The sequence below is a fragment of the Pleurodeles waltl genome, chromosome 1_2 (genome assembly GCF_031143425.1).
Source record: "Pleurodeles waltl isolate 20211129_DDA chromosome 1_2, aPleWal1.hap1.20221129, whole genome shotgun sequence".
In the NCBI taxonomy this organism is placed as follows: domain Eukaryota; kingdom Metazoa; phylum Chordata; class Amphibia; order Caudata; family Salamandridae; genus Pleurodeles; species Pleurodeles waltl.
Genome location: NC_090437.1, coordinates 986,984,525 through 987,006,184, shown reverse-complemented (window position 1 = coordinate 987,006,184; position 21,660 = coordinate 986,984,525). Strand labels below are relative to the sequence as shown.

The following is a 21,660-nucleotide window of genomic DNA, read 5'->3' as shown; positions in this document are numbered from 1 at the left end:
AGACGTGGTATGGTCTTTGGAAAGAATTTGGGAATATAAAGTACTTTATAATTCTGAACCTATTGCTAGTTTCCTGTGCTTGGCTTGATAGAGAAGTATCTAGTTTCTTCAGAAGACTGATGATTGGTAAACTACTGGTGTGTAATAGCTGGAATATTTAAGTGAATCTGGCTGTGAAACTGAAGATGCAAGAGCTATTGAGTTTGACCTACCTGGAAAAGCATTTTTGTAGAAATAAGGGCCAGACACAGACCCTTGATGACATCTGGGGTTTATTTCCAGTCTCCTTTGGGGCTCGGTAAATGTTTTATGGTATTGCACGTGTTTTTGATAGTCTTTGAAGCTAATGAAAATGTTCCATCTCGTATAAGTATTTGGTATAGTTTATTAAAACAGAAAACGAAAAATGACTGACATAAGAGCTTATGAAATTAAGGGTTTTTAGCAAAGTGAATTAACATTGTAAGCTTTAAGAGGCCAGGTACCACCTTAGGCCTCATATAGCCTATATTATATTGACCATTCGCCATTACCCCTGGACTCTCATTTCATCATGACCACAGTTTCAAATTCAGATTCTCCACACCTGCTGATGGACAATTTATGGACATTTCCCCAACTCCCCACATCAGAAACTGTATAAAGAAGCTTTGAAACATGTTTGTTTGGAAAACACAACCTTTTTTAAAGGATTAGATGGTCTAGCTAGAGTACAGTCTCTCACCTACGTGAGATTTGAAGAGTTGTTTTCTTATGCTTATATTTCTATTCTCCTATTAAAAACATTCATCTTTTGGTCCTGGATTTGCTTGATCAGACGCTTGGACAAAACAACTCTACAAGACCTGCTTCTACCCAGAGTGGCATCATGAGGGGCTGTGGTAGTTTTCTTATAGAATGGTGCTCTGCACTTGGTGTTTGCATGCTCTCCCAATCTCCCACTTTCACTCCCCTCGTATATTAACTGAATTTAGTTTAGATGGAATGCAAAGCTTTGTCCACTGAGGTTTGTACCATACATCCTTCACAGGTGTTCTACCCAAGCAGCACCCACAATCTGAGACATGTGGGCTGGGGTTAGTGACTTGCTGCTTCTCAATAAGGACTTTAGTCTGGACTTCCATGGTTTTCTGAGAATGGAGCAGGTTTAGTACTTCTACAAACTTATTCTTAAGCCAGTTTTCAAAAATATTAGAGAGGTTTTATAGTGGCTGGTAATAAGACATCTAGGTATAGTGACAATCGAGGACTTGTTACCGACAGCAACTTCAGTTTCCTGCAATTCTGAGGAACGATAATGCACCTGGAAAGGGAATGCTGTGGAAAAGCTCTCCTACAGACTTCCTTCCAGTCTTCTCAAGGCATCAGAAGTAATGTGGTTGGAGAAGAATATAAGGAGAACAGCTTAACAGCCTTTATAATAATAACAGTAATATGCAGAGCAGTAAAGCAGATCACCACAAGAAAGCAATACTAAAAGAACAGGATATAATAACAAGCCTTACTGATTTTTTATTTATTTATTGGCAATACACTTGTATTTCTCCACTCATCAATATGTGGACAGGCAGTAATAGCTTTGAGAGTTTGAACTGTCAAACATAAGGACCCCAAAATCATTTTTTGTAATCAGCAATTAGTCATCAAAAGTGAACTCACAAAAACAATCCTTCTGCTATTCTGGACTGAAAGTCCTCTCCTTGTCCAGAACTGGTGGGTTGCCCTCACTCCCTAAGCCATATACCCATCCCTGGTTCTTAGTTGTTTGGCTACATTGCAGACAAAACTTCCACCCTGAATGACTACATCGTTAAACGAAGGACATCAGTGTCCTACCAACTCCATCTGATCAGAAAATTAAAACCTACTATCTCCCCTACTGAATTCAGATCTGGAGTACAAACCCTCATATTAGACCTGGCATCCTTAGGGCGGACTTACCCCAGACTTATTGCCTTTCACCTCAGGCTTTGTTACTGTATCTTTTTTGTTGGCCTTAGGACTCTGAGCACATTACCAGTGCTAAAGTGCATGTGCTTCTCCTCTAACCATGGTAACATTGACGTATCCACAATTGGCATATTAAATTTACTTGTAAATCCCTTGTAAAGTGGCATACCATATACACAGGGGCTGTAAATTAAAAGCTCATAGTGGCCTGCAGCACAAATTGTGCCACCTACTTCAGTAGCCCTTACACATGTCTCAGGCCTGCCACTGCACTGTCTCAGGATGGCCACAGCCTAACATGGGCCCTAGGTACCCTATAGGGCAGGGTGCCATGTAAGTAAAGGCACAACATATACTTTGAAGTTTTACATGTACTGGTAAAGAAAAACTATCAAAATCTTTTTTCATTACTATGAGGCCTGCTCCTCTCATAGGCCAGCACTGGGAATTCCTAAATACACTTTTAACCTGTAATTCCTGATCAGAAAGGAGTAGCTGCATCATGTTTCATATCATTGGAATTGTAATGATACATCCTCTTTACTGGTTAAGTTGGATTTATTTTTACTATTTTAGAAATGTCACTTTTAGAAAGTGAGCCTTTATTTGCTTTTACTCTGTGTGCCTGACAGCCTGTCACCAATACACGTCTGGTCTGGACTAGGTGACAGCTACATTTGTGCATTTTTTCCAGACAAGCATAGCACAGGATACTTAACTGCATCCGCATTCATCTGCATACTGATGGGTCTTCCTGGGCAGAAGGATAGAAAGGGCTCACACTTATATTTCAAAGACTAGTGGCCTGAGCCCACAAAAGGGCTGGATAACCCCGACTGATAGCCTGGAGCCAGGGCTGGGCTGAGAGGGGGACCTGTTCACTTCAGAAAGATCTTTTGAAGTCATTCCCCACATCAAAGGCACTTTGGGGTAAATGTTCTGGGTCACCCCTTGAAATAAGATCTCTACTGGACTTGGGAAGAGTTATGCTGGAGTAAAGACTGCTGTGCTGTAAGGATTGCCACTCTGCCTGGACTGACTGTTCCAAGGAACTGCTTCTCTGCATTGCTGAGCTGCCATGCTGATCTCTGTCCTTCTGAGGACAAGGACTGGATCCATCCTGCTGAGCCACAGTGTCTGTCCAAGGACTTGCTGACTTACCCCCTGTTCTTCTGCAGTTTCAGGGACATTAAGGACTGCTTACAACTCTCCTGGTGCTGCTGAACTCTGCCATCTGTGAGTCGAACCCTTGCCTGAGATGCTTCTCTCCAGCCCTGGGCCTCAGAAGTGGGCTCTGCAGCTAGAACCTGCAAAAATTGATGCATCGCCTCAGGTGCGTGTAAAAATATGGTGCAGTGCTCCCTGATAGCGATGCAGAAGCTGCCAGACAACAGCAGATTCACAGCCCGCACGGCCCGATGACAACGCTCTGCGCGGCCTGGCCACATCGCATCGCATTCACAGAGCTCGATGTCGAGACAGTGACAGGACTGCATGGGAGATATTGCTGCATCGTGACGTCTGTGTCGATGGTTAGCCCCATCAAAGGTACTGTTTTAGTAGACCCTGCGTGGGTTCTATAGCCAGCTCACCTTTGAGCTCGAAGATCTCTTGGAGAAAGAGCCAACAAGCCTTGGCAAGAGCAGTAGTCGCAGTGCACAGGGGTTCCATACCAGTGGCTGCAGCAAGGGTCCACCGTCTCCCAAGTTGGTCAGCAGACAAGTTGGACTCAACGAGGAAAACAAAACTACCACCTGTACCCGCTGTTGGCTTCTCCTAGCTCCTGTAACCTGTAATATGTCCTCCATGGTCCCCAGAACCTTAGAAATTTTCTTGGGCAGCCTCTCGCTTTGTACGTTACTTTTTCTGCCATCATGTAAACACTTTCCCAAATCAACTCATTTTCCACCTCTTGCATGATCCTTCTGAAACTCTTTATGTTCTCTTGTTAATTGTAAAATGTTCCATTTCCTGGGGGCTAGGTCCATGCTATATAAATACCATAACTAGATTGGTAAATGCATAAATAAGTATGTTTACTGTGCAAGGAAGTTATGTCAACCTTCAAACTGAAACGGTTTCCACGAAAATGCAACACCTGAAACAAAGCTTATGTTGTGTCTGTTATACTTTTGTTCCCTACAGCATTGGGTGTGACATCTGGTGGAATGGCAATACATTCAGCGGACAGCAAGCCAATAATACTCCCACATCAGCCTTCAGCTGAAGGGGTACACATGATAATCCGTGGAAAGTGATAACAAGGGGGATCAACAGGTGAGAACATGTGGCATCAGGGCAGCCACCTAAGGGAACTGCAGTATTATCTCCCATCGACAAAGCTGTCTTCTCTTGTGAGCACTGATAAACAAAAGTAGTTTTGGTGCCAAGCTAATGAACTAACAGTAGACTAATGGTCTACAGTCAAACTGCAAGCATGGGACGGACCGCAGCACGAAGCAAACATAAGATTAATGGGTATGCCCTATCCTCTTTCACTGGTGGTCCCCCAACAGACTGATCTGATTGTGTCCTTCACTCAATCTAACTTTGAGCTTCCCTGAAACTGTAAGGTTTTTCCATCATTCCATATTAGATTCAGGAAACTTTTTTCCAGATTCGAGCCGCTCCAATCAATCTGTGAAACGTCTAATTTCAAGACGGCACGCCCCTCCCCTATAATGGCACTTTTATTATTAAATCCATTATAAATTATTTTTCAATTGTCACCTCTCTCAGTACCTTAATGGTTTCTGAAACGCTGTCCAACAGCTTTCCCTTATCTCTGCTTCTAAAACCAGTCAATTGTATTTTCAGTGATTGTTTTCTCATTGGTTGTCCTTTTAATTCGACTCAGAAAACAATTTCGCCACCACTCAGTATCATTTCCTTCACTTGATACTGAACACACGCATGAGAATACCTTCTAAAGCTTCATAAAAAGAGAATCTCTACATTGTCCAGAAGCTTGAATGGCAACTCAATATTCTTATAAATGTACGGAAAAATAGACATTTGATTAAACTTATCTGTCTTGATATTATTTCACTACATAAGTCAATGGCTAAAAATGATACTTTAGAAACCTCGGAGTTTATTTATACCCAAGAATCTTGCTTATTTGATTGTGAATGAAATTGCCATTGCTCGACAACATGCACAGCTGTACAACTATATAAAGGGGTCAAAATAATGTTCTTCACTTAAGTCTATATGCGGACACTGATACGCATGCATATTGATTATTCTCAGTTGGAAAGCAGTTGCTCTATATGATTTGGTTATACAGAAAAATAGATCCTCTGCGTATGAAGTGGGTATCCCTTCAAACAGTGATTTCCTTTCATCTCTTATGTGTTCAAAAGCTAAATCAAACATGTGAATTATTTTATATAACTATCCAAAATTCAGAGATATCATGAGAAAGAATGGTTTAAGAATCTGTTGACAGTTCTATAAATTATACAGTGGTATAATGTTGGCTTTTATTTAAAATAAACAACAAAAAACAGTGAGCTGTCCTGCTCCTGGCAATTATACCTTTTTGGGTCCACTGCAATCATCAACCTCAGTGACTAGGTGACATTCCTTCATGCAGGTGTGATTTTTACAATCCAGCAATCGTCCGCACGGTCTCTTGCATGAGAAAGGGCCAACCAGATGACAGTCTAATGGGCTCACCTGAAAGATGGTCAAAAGAAATCTTGACATTAACGATGAAACATCAACACAAAACCTTGAGAGCTATACATTTAACAGTTATATTTGATTTTTCCCCTTAATTAACAGTGGAAAATATATTTGTAGGTGGTTCTTCTGAGGACCAGTGAGAGTATCATGTAAAGTGGAAAAAACATGTTTTCCAACTTTTGAGTGTGAACTGTTTATGAGATTCCCTCTGTCTAGCTACCATTCCATATCAACGTAAGATTCAACACAAAAATTCACAGAATTCCACTTTTTTACCCTTGTGTTAATACCCCTTAATCAATGACACACTAAATGTCCTTTCCTCTGGTCGCTCCATTTCATATTCACTGGGAAGAATTGTATCATCAAACAGTTGAAGAGGGGTGGGTGGGTTGCAACCCAGAAACAAAGCAATCAGACTCCCTATTGTGCCTATATCCTAAATGATAATACCACCCCTTTTTGCTATCACTGCCTGCAAATGATGTGTAATTCCACTGTGTGCTGTAGGTCTGGAATGTTCATCGCTGTAAACTACATATACATTCTATCTCCTTTCAGTGCATCTTTAGACTGTTATTGCCCAAGATATTTTAAATACATCCATACCTGTATGTAAATCACAATTCTAGTTTATCCTCTTGTTGTTTGTAATTTGATTCTCTAGTGGTTCTGTGCCCACATTAGACCATAGATTTACTACGTATGTCCTAGGCGTCATTCAAAACTCTTCTACAGCCTGGAACTCCATCCTTCTCCCATGTATCTTTGTCCTTGCAAACCTCGGTGAACATAATAAAATGTATATGACACCAATGCACAATTAACCACACATGTTGCAGAATTCCCTTAATCTTTAATACCTTGCTTTTTCATCAGTACACTGCCACTGTATTTTGTCCTTTTGCTGTCCTCCATGCCTGTACCTCTTTCTAAGGTACCTCCAGTTCTTTTATCACACATTTCACATCTTTCCTCTTCTAATCCTACCTACTCCAATGTATTTTCTAGACCACCTTTTTAATGTCTGTTAATCCATTTACTTCCAAAACAGAGCATCCCTTCTCAATATTTGCTAGTTCATCTCTAGTCTAGTGTAGTCTAGTCTGGAGGGTGTGTAAAGCGCATGGCTACCTAAAGGTCTCCCAGCACTGGTCCAGCGCCACCAAGCAGAACACAGAACAGCAAACATTAACTGTTGAATAGCCAGGTCTTTAAGGCCACGAGAGAAGAGAGCTCACTTGAAAGTAGCCGTGTTTCAGGAGAAAGAGTATTCAAGAGTCTTGGGGCTGGATAGCTGAAGGACCGGCTTCCCCAACAAGATTTTTTTACCATAGGAATCTGGAGAAGCTGAGTGGAGGAAGATCTGAGCAGTCTATTTGGAATATAAGGAGTAGCAAAAAGAACTCAAAAGGAAGGGAACTCTCCTGTGAAAAGCTTTGTTGAAAATACAAAGGACTTTGAATTCAATACATTGTTGAACTGACAGCCAAGGTAAGACCTCAAGGGCTTTCTTCACAGAGTGCTGTCTTGGCAGATCCATCAGCAATCTGGTAGCCGCGCTCTGCACCACCTGCAAACTGTTGGTGACATATCCTGGCGAACCAAGATACAAGACGCTGCCACAATCCAGTTGTAAAAGGATAAGGGCCTGTATGATAATTCTCCTTGCTAAAAAAGGAAGATTTAGAAGGATCCCAAATCTGATTATTACAAAACAGTAGGTGGCTCATCTCAGAATAATCTTTCCATCACCTCCACTTTCTTAGTCTCCCAATTCATCTCTCCTCCCTCCATGCTACTGTATCATCTCCCCTCTTCCCCCTCTACAAAGGTATTCCTCTAATTTTGCAGACGTTTTTGGTGTCTCTGATCGCCCTAAAAACAACTTCAAGAGCAGCAACCTTATTGTCCCAAAATGACAGAGCATCAATCTGCCTCAACTCTCCTAAAAACAAGAAATTTACTTTAGCTGGAAATTCATAGTTTAATGGCTCTGGTGTAGAGATATGCTAGATGATCTTCACAGCATGGCTGAAAAGTGCACAATCATAAGGGACTGTCCAGAAACTGAAGATGTGTTCTTTTTTTGAGGAGGTGCAAAGGCTCTTTGCCTCTTATAAAAAGAAAAGCCTCCCCCTACCAATCCTTCGAGCATGAAGACTTACCAAACTTGTGTAGATAAGAAACATGTTTCCCCTTATTGCTTGATGGGGAGATGCAAAAGTCAAACCTATTTTTAATTACTTTAATTATCCACTAGTAAGTCTGACTGGTATTCTGGCTAAGATTTATTCAACGAAGGATGCTAAAGAACACTTTTGGAATGGTCCACTTGTAAATTTCTGAGCTCTTATAAGCATGGTGGTTTCCGGCTGCCCACTTAAGTGTTGACAGCTGCTTTTCACTAAGCATCATCATGCAAAAGTTGACTCAACAAGCAGGACAATTTAGCTGTTGCTTTGTCAAACAACTTACTTACCTTTGGTAATGCCTCACCTGGTAGAGTCTGTATCCAGCTGCAGATGCCTTACCTTAGAATAATTCTCGGGTGTTACACTGAATCTGTATTTTTTTGTGAGCCATACCCCTTTGTGCCGGTAGATGAAGTAATACGGCTCCGCTTGGCGCCTTTGGAGTCGTTAATGACCTGCACGGTCCCTATATAGGTGCCAACCCAGCACGGTGATGTCAGTTTCTTTTTGCGACTTTCCACAACAGAAGTGCAGACCCACGAAGAACAATGGCCCATAAAACTACGGCCCTTGTAAAGGAAACAGCCATTCACTCTAAAATCTATTTCCGAAACAGGCTGGATGGGTGGGTCTGTAAGGAATCTGTGGCTAGATAGAGTCCCTACCAGATAAGGTATTACCAGCAATAAGTAACTTGTTCATCTATTAGAGACTTCTAGTTGCAGATTCCTTACCTTAGAATAGATAGCCCAGCAATACCTTCCTGGAGGGGGCTGCAACATGGATTAACCAAGAAAATCCTGTAGAACCAAACGGGAAAAGTGTCCATCTTGCCTAGACCTGACTATCCGGACAGTAGTTTTTCATAAACATGTGCAGAGAAGCCCTCATTTGTGTGACCAAGGTAAAACGACAAAGCTCTTTTTGGGTTCAGCAGATGGGTTCTCTCCTTTTCTTTAAAGAGGTGAAATGAAGCATACAAATTAGGTAGAGTGATGGACTGGCCTACATGAAAGGGAGTAACCACCTTTGGAAGGAAGGATGGCTATAGCCCGAAGAACTAGTTTTTCTGGATAAATGATAAGGTACAGGGGCTGAGAAGACAGAGCCTGTACCTCACTGACCCCCCTGGCAGATGTTATTACCACTAGAAAGGTAGTTCGTATGGTAAGAAGCCTGAAACCGCAATTGTGTAATGGGTCAAAAGTAGCACACATTGAGGAAAAATTAAGGTCCCACAGTGGCATAATGAAGGGTCAATGTAGGAATATGACCTTTCAAAAACCTATCTACAAGAGAGTACTTGAACAAGGATGGCTGATTGGGCAAACACAGAAGTCTGGAGATGGCAAAAAGATAGCCTTTCAAGGTGCCCAAAGCGGAAAGCTGCTGGGCTAATGTAAGAATAAACAATAGAACCTATGAAAGGGGTGCAGAAAGAGGGTCAACTTGTATGTCTATACACCATGCCACGTACTTGCTCCAACTGCAGGCGTATACTGTTTTGGTGGAGGGATGCATGGCTGCCAAGATACATAACAGACTTTGGGAGGAAGGTAGAAAGCTGGCAAATGTTGCTGCTCAATCTCCACGCATCTAGGCGAAGTGTTTTCAGGTTGGGGTGGAGAAACCTGCCCCGTTGCTGTGGCAGAAGATACTCCAGAAGAGACAGTCTGATCAGAGGATCCATGCTCAAGCTCAACAGCTCGAGATACCAGATGAAGTCTCAGAGCGAGATCCGCCTTGGAAACTCCAGTACACAAAACTGCTGACCTTGTGCGTTCTCAACAGAAGTGAACAGATCCACCCGAGGCTCTGCCTATTCTTGGAAAAAAAACTTACACTGGCTCCAGAAGGAGATGCTATTAGTGATCTGCTAGGCATCAGTGGCTGAGTCTGTCCGCCCTGGTGTTCAGAGAGCCCACCAGATGTTGAACCACCAGTCATGTTCAAAGGGGCAGTGCCTCTTGACAAAGGGTCCAAGAAGCCACCCTGTTTGTTTCAATTCCACGTGCCGGTGGTGTTGTCCATGAACACCTAAACCTGCATTCCTCTCCTTGAAGGGAGAAAGGCCTTTATTGCCAGCCTGGCCGCTTTGAGCTCCAATAGGATTATGTGGAGTCCGGATTTTGCAGGAGACCAGAGTCCTCTGATCTCCATCTCTCTTAGATGGCATCTTTCACCACAGTCAGCTTTGGGTGTAGAAGGGTTTGGGGTCTGCCACTGATCCAATCGAGGTTTGTTAGCCACACTGCGGGACTTTTGCAGTTCCCTCTGAGATCTGGACCATGCTGGAGGGATTCCCCCGATGTTGTGCCCACTGGAACTTCAGGTCCCACTGCAGAACCTCATAATGTAAAGGGCATGTGTCACAAGAAGGATGCAAGAGGCCACAAGGCCCAATAGCCTCAGAATCAGTCTTACAGAAATCCAGGATAGAGGCCGAAACATCGGTATCATAGCCTGAATATCCTGGACTCACCACTCGGGAGGATGGGTCTGAAAGTGCACGGTGCCCAGAAAAACTGCGATTAAAGGAAGAGCCTAATAAGGAGTCAGATGTGACTTTGGACTGTTGATAGTGAACCTTAGGAAGTGCAGAAGGTTCTACATAGTCTAGAGACGACTGCCTGGGATGAGCCAACCTTCAACAGCCAATCGTTGAGATAGGTAAAAACTGGAATCCCTGACCTCCGCGAATGAGCTGCAAATACCGCCATCACTTTCATGAAAACCTGAAGGGTGCTGGTAAGGCCGAACGGGAGCACTGCAAATTGAAAGTGCTCTTGGCCTACTGTGAACCACAGGTAGTGCCTGTGGGCAGGCAGGACAGGGATGTGGAAATAAGCATCCTTTCAGTCCAGCAATACCATCCTGTTTTCGGGGAACAGGGCAGACAGGTCTTGTGTGAGCATTTTTAATTTCTCCCTTTCCCATCAAGAGATTGAGAAGGCTTAGGTCTAAAATAAGACAAAGTCCTCTGTTCTTTTTGGTCACCAGAAAGTAGCGGGATCAGCAAGCACAATCTACTTCTGATGCTGCCACCTTCTCTATAGACTTAACATCTCCTGACGACGCAAGAAGAAGTGGTCCTCCCTCAGCCTATCGCAAGTAGTTCGCATGTGTGGAGGGGTGATCACAAAGAGGAGGGAGTAGCCCCTTTGAACCATCTGCAAAACCCAATGGTCAGATGATATTGACTTCCAGTGGTGCAGGTTCTGGCATATCTTGCCCCCCACTGGATGCCAAGGATGGCCATAGGGCATACTAAATGGGTTTGGAGGCTGCGGTAGCCGGAGGGGAGATGGACTGACATGACTTCTGGCTACCTGTCCCAGGGGATCTGTGGTAACTTCGTCCTCGACCGTGAAAAGATTGTGCAAATCTGCTCGCCAGGGTGATTGGGTATGCAAATACACGGATGGAAGCCCCTTCTGTGACCATGGATATGGGTGGGGGTGGCTGACTGCTGAGGGACCAAGGAAAAGGCCAAGAACCTATCTACAGCTCTGCTGTCCTTAGAGTCCAACAAAAAGCATGTTCATGAGATGAGCGAGGCTTGGGCATTTCCAGAAAAGCCAGTGGTTCTCAGCTAGGCATAGCACCTAAGGAACATTAATGATGAAATTACTCTGCCCAGCAAGTCAATCGTATCCAGCCCACATAGTATGATGAATTTGGTTGCGTCCCTCCCATTACTTATTGCTTGAGAGTGTATATCTCAAGCCTCCAAGACTATGGGCAGCACTTGCACAACCAAGTCCCAGATGATATGGGAATATCATCCCAAGAGGCACACGGTGTTCACTGACTTCAATGCCAGGCTGGCAGAAGAGAACATACTCTTTCTGGAGGGATCCAGCCTGTTGGATTACCTGTCCAGTAGAGAGGTAAGGAATGCGCTTTGGTCAACGGTGGAGGTGGAGGCCTGGACACCCAAGCTATTCGGGGTGAGGAGCTGAGCGAGGAACCTGGTGTCCCCTGGAGTGGGGCAATGGTGGCAAACAACCCTGCACAGAACATCGGTAAGGTTTCACTGAATGGTAGTAACGGTTTTGAGGGGGAAACCTCCAGTTAAAGCACCTCCATTAAGATGTTTGTCATGAATGCCACTGAGGGTAGCATAAGATCTTGGACATCAGCTGCCCTCAGCAGAATCACTGAGAATGAGGCACAGTCCTCTCTGCACACAGTAGGGGGGAGAGACCAAGTCAGTGTCTGGGGAGGCGTCCAGTCCACTGGCAGTGGCCAGTGGTTCTCGGGATCTTTTAACTAGAGTCCACAAGGGTCCGCAGATCCCTCTCCCATCTGTCTCCTAATCCAGGCCTGTCACCAGAATAAGGCACTGTCATGGGGAGCCTACACCCTTCAGTGACAGCCTCAAATGATACCAATTTGGCTCTGTGTCTGAGTCGGGGAAGATGATGGGAATGGAACTGATGTGGGACATCGGCAGCACCATTAGCACTGGACTCAGTGCCAGGGGAGGTCGAGGTGGCTATTTGGCACTGCATCGGATCCATCCACAGATCCAAGGGACCTGACTGGTGCTGGGGGCAAACATGCTGGTGGGAGACCAGTAGGGGTACCTCTAGAGCCCGTACGACCCGTAGGCACACCAGCCAGGATGGGTCACCCAAATATGAGGCGCATAGCCTCATAAAATTTGCGTGACCGGGCCGGGGTTACTCCCGCTCCCGGAAAGTCTGGGCGGAACGGAGACGCCCAGGTGGAGACTCCACAACAGAGCTATTCCTAGAGTGCCAATTCTTCCTTGTCTCATCAGATTTCTTCAGTGGACGAGGCAAAGATCTCGGACTTCTTGCTCTTTTTGCGTCTGTGGAACTTTCCCAATTTCCCAGATGACCCTGAATGCAACGATGGGCACTTGATGTGGTTCCGCGATCAATCTTGAGACCTTTCTCCCAACCAAGATCATAAGCGTTGGACATCGAGCAGAGATGAGTTTGAGGGGCCACTTCCTTAAGGCCTTGGGGTTCATGGAGCAGCAATCGACACAGATCTTGACATTGTGGGTGCACTCCAAGCACTGGAGGCACACCAAATGTAGGTCCGTCACCAACATCTGTCAGGTATATGCACAACAATCAGCTTTCCTAGTTGACATCCTTAACTCACCAAGAAGTAAAGGCTTGAAAAAATTCTTGATAAAAAGTCAAAAAAAGGTCAGTCAAAAAAGATGGGGGTAACTGTTCTCCAGATCTGCATTAGCTGGGGCAGAATGAAAGAACTTATGTCAGCGTGCTGGGTCACGCCTATACAGGCACCACACCCATCACTTCGGGCACAGACGACACCAACAGTGCCAATTGGAGCACAACAATGCGACCTACTGGCGTGCAAAGGTACTCCTCACGAAAAGTTTGCGGATCCAGTCTGACACCTTGGGATCATTCTAAGGTAAGGACTCTGCAGCTAGAAGTATCCATCAGATAACCTCTATCCTACATTTGATCTGACCCATCGTGAGATGCTCTGGTCGAATTTAGCAGAATGAAATATTGCTCCATATCTACTCTCTGTTCTTGGGGTGTTATATAAGCAGATACAAATGGTAGTTTAACTCATGGGGCAGTACTAAGTAAAGTGCCATGGGGTCGCAACATGCATGTTCACCTACTTCCTGCACCAAGGGGCACTTTAATATTACAGAACAAGTGACAGAAACCTGTGCAGTCCCTTCTGTAATATTGATAGTTACTCACTGCACCTGCTTGCAGGGGGATCTCTGCAACTGTCTAAAGTGCAGGCCAGGTGCCATCTGCACTGTGAAAGATTTTAAGTATTGAATGTTTTTAAAATATAGCATGCAGTTATGTGTTTGAAAGACGTATGTGGATTACCCAGGTTCCTAGGAAGATTGGGTAATCCTGTTTTCTTCCCTTCACTGTCATCCTAGTTTTGATTCTAATGCAGGATTCAATTATTATTTTTTTCTGCACCAAAATAAATATTTACTTAGCCTGTAAGTACCTAATCTTTTGGTGCTGTAGATTTGCATGTTCTGCATACTTAAAGTAGCAGGTGTGGATGCATTTGATGATCAACCTGGCTAGACTTGCATTCTATATATGGTGACCCTCATGAGGTTCAGCAAAGGTAACAAAAAGCTGGGTTTTTTTTCAAATAGGGCTTGGTTCTTTCGATGCAGTACATTAGTGCACGCCTGATGTCACATTTGCATAGTACCCTTTCAGCTATTGAGCTGGGCCATGGGAAGAAGACTTGGAGCTCTTTTATTTGGTTAAGACGAAAAGGTGACACAACCTTGTGTCAGAACCTAGTAAGAGTTTTGAGAATACCCCCTGAAGTTGTGAACCTGGAGAAAAATCTCTTTAAGTGTAAAAGTCTGCAACACGCAAATATGTTTGAGGGATCTAATCACTAATAAAAAGTCAACCATTTATGAGAAGGACTGGGAAGGGCAAGAGTGGAGTGGTTGGAAAGGAGGGAGCATGAGCCAGGTGGCACCCTGGGTGAGATGACTCGTTTGAGGCCTTCAGGTGAAGGCTCTGATGACAGGGATTTTAAACAATGAGGAGTGTTTCCTTGTTTGGCATATATGAGGTGATGGCAGCTAAATGTCGCCATACCAAGGTATAGGCTATCCCTAATTTTTTCAAATGCAGGAAGTAGCAAATAATGTCTTAGATCGGTGGTTTAAGGAAGTCTATGCGGTTGAAAATTAAGCAGCAGACAAACCTGTTCTGCTTAGCAGTATAGCTCACCTGTGTGGTGGGTCTGCAGGTTTTTTTGAGGATGTCCATGTATTCTTGAGGTAGGTTAAGCTAACCACAGTCTAGGACCTCAGGAGTCAGATTGCTAGGTTAAGCTGTTTGGGATCCAGGTGTTTGACTCTGCCTTGGTTTTTGACTGAAAAGGTCCAGCCCGTTTGGGGAGCTTCTGGTAGGGAGTCTTGCTCAAGTAGGAGTCACCATGATGAGGGATGTCTGCTGCAGTTTTCTCACTATGTACGGAAGAAGTGAGGGAGGAAGAAAAGTGTAGTCAAAGTTCTCTGACTTGTTCATCCACAGAGCTCTGCATATTGCTGCCGTCTAATTGGGTGTGGACTGTTGGAACTTCTTTTTGTCCTAAGAAGTCTTTCGAGTCAAGGAGTCCCATGTGAATCCTGCGTTACTTGGAAATATGCATAGGCAACAACTTCATTGTTACACTGTTTTAGCACAACAGGTGAGAGCAAGTATGTTGTAGTGAGTAGGACAGTATAGTGACTATCTGTGGGCTGTATATGAGATACAGCAGATTGAGGATGATGATTTCTGTAGCAAGCACTAACCTCCGGGGAGGTAGGTGGGCACATCTGAATTGACAGCACTACATGCAACATACAGATGCTTACCTGGTAAGTATAACTTTCCATTTGTAGCATGTGTAGCTGAATATATCCATGCTCTGCAAGGACTATAAAATAGTACTCTTTTGTTAGACATTGGATGTCTGAAACAAATGTCCTCAGGACAATTTATCCAAATCTAGTTTGTTGCCTAGCAAGGATGTCCAAACAATGTTTTGAGAAAGTGTGCAGAGTTGAGCATGTGGCACTTTTACAAATGTCAGCTAGTGGAATATTCCCAAGGAAAGCCATAGTGGTATGCTGTTTACAGGTGGAGTATGGTCTGTGGGTGGCGTTTTGGAGGAAGAGGGCATGTAGGGACGTCTTCACTTTGAGGAAGCATAACTTGCTGATTTACCTGGCTAGAACTGCCTTCCATATAGGGCATCCTTTATGAGATTCAACAAAGAAAACAAAAAAGATGTTTTCAGAAAGGGCTTGGTCCTCTCGATGTAATACATGGGAGCATGCTTTTTGTCAGCTCTGTGGCTGGACTGGTCAGGAATCTTTGCCTAAGCTGCTCCTCCTCCTCTTCCACCTCTCCCCTACAAAGTTCGGAAACTGGACTGTGGTGGGAAAACTTGGAGGCAAAGATTGGGCATTTTGTATTTTCACAAGTGGCAAAGAGGTCTAGTTCTAGGATCACCCCCAACCCCACATGTGGAAGTACAGAATGGATGGATTTTCCACTTATTGCTGCATCCTGCAGAGCAGAGTTGCAAAGTTGTTGTCCACTCCTTGGAGGTACTCCACTAGGAGGTGTATCCAGTGGTGAATTGACCAGTGTCAAAGCTGCTACGCCAGTGCTGACAGATGTGGAAAATGAGTTCAGTCCTGTTTATGGAGCCAATACATGGTGGTCCTGTTGTCTGTTCATACCAGGACTACATTGCCTTGAAGGTCCTGCAAATACACTTTGAGGGCTAGCTAGATGGCCAACTAAAAGTTTGAGATGATTGATGTGGACAGCTCATTGATGAGGTGGCCACAGACCCTGGCTGTCAAGTTTAGGACATGCACTCCCTCTAGCCCCTAGCAGGAGAGTGACGCGTCCGTTGTAATAGTCACTTTCCAAATGGCATCCATGAAGGGCCTACCCAGCAACTGGATATTCCACCACAGCAGAAAGCGATGGGGGCTGGTCCTCATCAACTCTAGATCTTCCCAATGACCTTCTACTTCTGACCATTGTGGAGATAGACACTCCTGCAGTGGAGGCTGGCATGGGGAGCATGGCTATGTAAGAGGCCATCATCCATAGGTGTCCTACCATTCTGACAGAGAGCTATGTGGCTGAAAAAGAGGCAGTAAAACTGCTGAAATGCTGCCACCCTTTGGTCGCTTGAATATGCAGTGCCGGAAACTGCATTTAGGAGGGATCCCAAGAAGGGTTGAATCCGAAGAGGTTGGAGGTGGCACTGACCGTAAACCCCAGGTTGTGGAGGAGAAAGATAACAGCCTGGTTGTGGGCTAGGCACTCCTGTCTGCTTGAGCTCTTGACTGGCCAATCATCTACATCAGGGAAGACATGGGTACTCCCCTGTCTGAAATGGGTGTCTAACACAACCAGGCATTTTGTGGAGACCCTTGGATATGTGAAAGAAGGCTTTCTTTGGGTCTAATGTGGTCATGAAGTCACCTTGCTGCAGCAGGGGACTTGTATGGTGCCAGGTGTTTACATGGAAATGGTCTGAGAGGCCTTACAATGAGGACTTGCCAGAAGGAGTTGTCTTTCCTTGGGTTGAGGACATACAGGGAGTATACACCTTTGCTCAGATGTTCTGGGTGAACTATTGCTCAAATGGGAAGGAGCGCATGGACCTCCTCCCTCCAGTAGACAAATGTGCTCTGGACTGAGAGTGTGGGGGCAGGGTGGATGTTTGTTGTGGGCTGAAAAGAGTAATAAGCAGTATCAGTGCTGGATGATTGATGGAACCTACCAGTCTGAGGTGATGGCCTCCCAATGCGGTAGGAACCCATGGAGAGGTGACCCTGACCGTGTTGTGCAATCAAGGAGATGTGGGGCAATTCAGTGCTTCAAGGTGGAGGCTTCCTTACTGGGTGTGCCTTTGCCTCTGCCTTTGTTTGAATTGCCACGCAGAAAGGGGTCTCTATAACCTCTACTCCACTACTGGTGTAGGTCTGTTGCTACCTTTGGTATGACTGTTAGGTTTAGAGAGATGGCCTTGGATCCTCTCCCCTATTGTGCCTTCCAAAAGGAGCTCTTCAATTTTCACAAGCATCTCATGAACCTGCGGACAGAAGGGATGCTCTCCACTGAACAGCAGGCTGATGAGATGAGATGCTGTTGGACGTCCGGCTTGAAGCCAGGTATACAGAACCAGAAGTGGACTTTGAATATAATGGAAGTATTTACTCCTGTTGCTGCAGTGTCACCAAAGTTGAGGGCACAAAGAATGGAGGAATGAGTCTCTTACCTCCGTTTGCTGAATTACTGGGGAAGTGCTGCACAAGGCCCTCCATCTGATCTAACTGGGCTCTGCCACAGAGTGACAGGAGGCTGATTGAATTGGTGATGCACCAATAGGTAGGGGCCAACTGCATCTTGCTTTCCCGCTGCATCTATGCACTTGCACTCATTGTCAGGAGAGGGGAATGTCGCTTGAGCAGTAGCATGTCTGCTGGCATTATGTACCAATAGGTAACACAAGGGGGTATATGACCCTTGATTATAGTTAAAAGGGCTTGAACTTCTTTTATATCCTGAATGTAACCACCAGTGCATTTACCGGCTACTTAAAAGTGTCATAGGCAGTTTTAAGCATCCCCTAAGAATTGGGAGGAACTGGATGGAGTGCACTGTCCTAGAGAGTGTCTCCACTAGGAAGTCACTGTCCTCAGGTGTGGTGTGCATATCTACCTCATGGTATACGGCCACCAGCTCAATAACCCCTTGGAATGATGCAGTGTCTTCAAGAGAGGAAGCCCTCACCGGGACGTACTCTAAATCTGGATCCTCAGGACAGTCTAAGTCATTGTCTTCCAACTGGTTTTCTATGGGTAAAAGGGGACGATCTAGTCCTCTTGTGGAGAGTAGAGGCTAGAATTGACAGTCTCTGACTAGGACGGTGGTGACCAATATGAGGAATCTGGAGGAGGTGTGGAAGATGAGGGAGGAGGTGGCAGAAGGGGTAGAGGAAGCGGGAAGAAAGGAGTAGTAGCCTGCCTCCAGGCCTTTTAGGCAGTGCAGACAAAGGAGTGTCCTCTGATACTGGCAAGCCCTTGAAAGCCAGCTCCTTTTCTAGTGCAATGTCTCTGTGGTGGCTAAAGAGACCTTCTCCATATGGGAATGGATTCAAATCTGCCTTTACCTCTAGTCAATCTTCTTCTGAAGCCTCTGGAGGATGGGTCTGTCGGAGTCCTCAGAAGGAAGGAGGTTTTGGTGCCGATGGTGACTTTGGTGCCAGACGTGCCACTGCCACCAATGTGGATTTTGGGCCGCAAAGAACGCTTTAGTGCACAGGTGCCAGCAGGCTACTATGGGCTCGATGGCTAAATCCCATCTCTGCTCTGATGCCTTGCTGCCCAATGGAGTCATAGGGCAGCAAAAGACCTGTAGGTGGCAACGGCTTATGTACGGGGCATGATGCCTGACCACCTGGAGGGTGATACTCTGTCATGGTGTGCGGCGTGGAGCAAGATCTGTGTTCTTCACCTTTGACCATAATCACGGCTCTCATGGTGAACTTAGTGCAAGGGCCAGGGTCAAGTGGAGTAGATAGAACATCTTTGTTGAAGGAGTCTGAGTCAATGACTTCTGGACCAGGGTGGTGGGCAGGTATGTTCAACTACCCTCCATCCTCATTCTGCTTAGCTTTGAGAGGGTTGGTTTAACCAGTCTCTCCGGTGGACCTCCTCAGGTTGATCTTGGCTCAGCGTCTGTCTCTCAGTAGACGTAGGGTCTTCTACAACCAGAAGGTCAAGCAAATGGTGCAAGCGGAATTGCTGTGGTTGAGGAGATAGAGAGATTACAGACCTTGTGGAGGTTGGCCATGGGGTATTTGGTGTGCCACTGAAGGCATTACCTGAAGTATCCATTCCACACACTCCACGTTTCTTCATTCTCTGGAGTCAACAAGAGAAGCTCTGTGGGGCCTCAAAGGGGCAGGAGCACCCTGATAGTTACGGACCCGGTCTTCAACAGGAGTCTTCAAACCATATTGAAGGAGAAGAAAGGGATGAGAGTATGTTAAAAAGCTCTTAAATGACATGAGTGGAAGATTTGACTGCGTGGGGCCAAAGATACAATCTTTGAGACATCAAGTCAGGGAGCCCTGCTGGACGCATCTGAGCCCGATGACAGAGAAAAACAATCTAATAATTTAGTTGATGTGCATGGTTATTTGCAACTAAGGGAGGAGCCACATGGTACCCTGTGACCCGAAAGACTTCCTTGAACAAAGGCAAGTTGCAAAGGTCTGAGCTCAACACTAGATTGAAGGAGCATGCAGAGCATGCATAACTACAACCACCAATGTTACAAACAAATCATTGCACTAGTCTGTTTCTGACTGCAATTTTCTGACACATACTGGATAATAATACAGTGCATCTAAACCAACCAGACTGTTCAGAAATGTGGGTACTGCCTCTTTTCACTCTGGTTATCATTATGTGTCTTTTCGTAATGTTTGAATGATGTGTCTGCTGGGGCAGCGACAACTCCCATTCAGGTCAGCCTTTCGTTTACTCCTGGGAAGCTTATCACACACATGCACACTTCTTGAAATGCTAATTACTGGCTGGCTGAAGTGGGAGAACAAACACAAATGACCTTCAGAGACTTTAAGCAGGGAACATGTAACTTTGTAAAAGTAAATTTTCCTTAATATTTAAAAAAAAAAAAAAAAAAAAAAAAAAAAAAACTTTGCCATTATTTTCAATACGTTTGAAATAATAGTTTCTTAATTATGTGTCTAGCTGTTTCCTAATCAAATTAGCAGTATAGGATGTAATAACGTAACAAACTGTCTTCCTATGGAACAGCCAGCTTTGCCACAGTGAAAATAGCTTTTTGGGCTCTCTTACTGTAAAGACATGTTGAACATCAAATTCATACATGTACTACCTTTAAATACCATGCACTCTGCCTTATAGGCAATAAGGCCTACATAGGATTGACTTATAAATATAGGCTACAAATGATAGGGCTGCAGTTAAGCTATGCTTCCATAGTCACTGAGGTATATAGCACAATGGTTCCTGCAGTTCACTAGTGACGTTTAACTTACAGGCCCTGGGTACACCATATTTTAGGGACTTACAGGTAAGTTAAATAAATCAGTCAAGGTTATGACCATTGCACCACATTGAAAAAGGGAGCATAGCCAGAAGTAAAGTGCACAGTGTTCTAGTCTAGCAAAAATAAAGGGTCCAGCAAGAGGCGAAAAACACAGGGTGACACTGAGGAAAGGGCAAGTTTCCTACAGCTACTTTAAATAAAATACAGATGTAGGAATGTGATTCAAATGAATAACATCAGTGAATTAACTAGAGAGCAATTAATTTTTTTTGAATGACCAGGGAGTATGTGAGTTCCTGAGGTAATTTGATATGTGATTTGTTAAGAGTTCCTGCCAATCCCAGACTCAAATGTTTTATGCATATATGCTCTTACTGAGTAAGAGCATGAGACTTGACTGTTTTACTTTTAGAGAAGTTAGAAGTTTTTATTACACTTTATTTCTCGAATTTTTCTGTGCTACATTAGAAAATCTTAGAAAAGTAAACTCAAAGCACTTACATAAAACAAAAACGTATGCTTTATTATGTGCTTGGTATAGAACTTGAGGGTCCTGGATGTTTTCAGGGTCTGGCAACGGACATAAATTTTTCTGAAATATTTAAGGTTTTGTGTGTAACTCACGGGAGGGATAAAAATCTAAAAAGGAACATTAGATACTGGATACCAGGCACTGCTACATATTCAACGTCCCCAAATTTGTGGAATGTTCAGGGTTGCTTGATCTCTTAACAGGCAATGTCAAGGGTCAATGATGCCTAGGAAAGTGGACCAATCTAGGTACTCTGGCAGGCCAAGAATTTTGCAACAATTTAAAGTGTGATACACAAAAACATGCTGGGCATCATATATACCTTGCAAGTCAATATAACTAAGTAAACAACAAACGGAAAGAGTGAAGATTGTCCATTTTGTAACTACAAAGCATCGTTTGTAAACCTGACCGACCCTTCTCAGAGATCTATGAATTTCTTTTGTAACCAGTCAACAGACGTCTGCTAAACTTTTCGTGGCAACACACAGGTCAGCTTTGGGGGGGAAGCTACCTACTATAACCACCAAGGTGCTCTCTCTCTTCCATGCTCCCTTGAGTCACTCTCTGATTTTATGATCTTTTCATTTAGGTAGCTAAGGATGAAGAATAATGCTGTATCCGTATCCCAAATGCCTTAATTCTTCAATTGTCA

The 21,660-nt window shown here is 44.4% G+C and overlaps 1 protein-coding gene across 1 annotated transcript in view; it reads right to left on the bottom strand.

Annotated features, from left to right (window-relative positions):
- NFXL1 (nuclear transcription factor, X-box binding like 1) overlaps positions 1 to 21,660 on the bottom strand; it is a 588,746-nt gene that overhangs the window by 161,432 nt on the left and 405,654 nt on the right. The window contains exon 17 of the mRNA XM_069201637.1: positions 5,491 to 5,631. Coding sequence (XP_069057738.1) covers positions 5,491 to 5,631 — 141 coding nt within the window. The remainder of the gene's footprint in view (positions 1 to 5,490; positions 5,632 to 21,660) is intronic.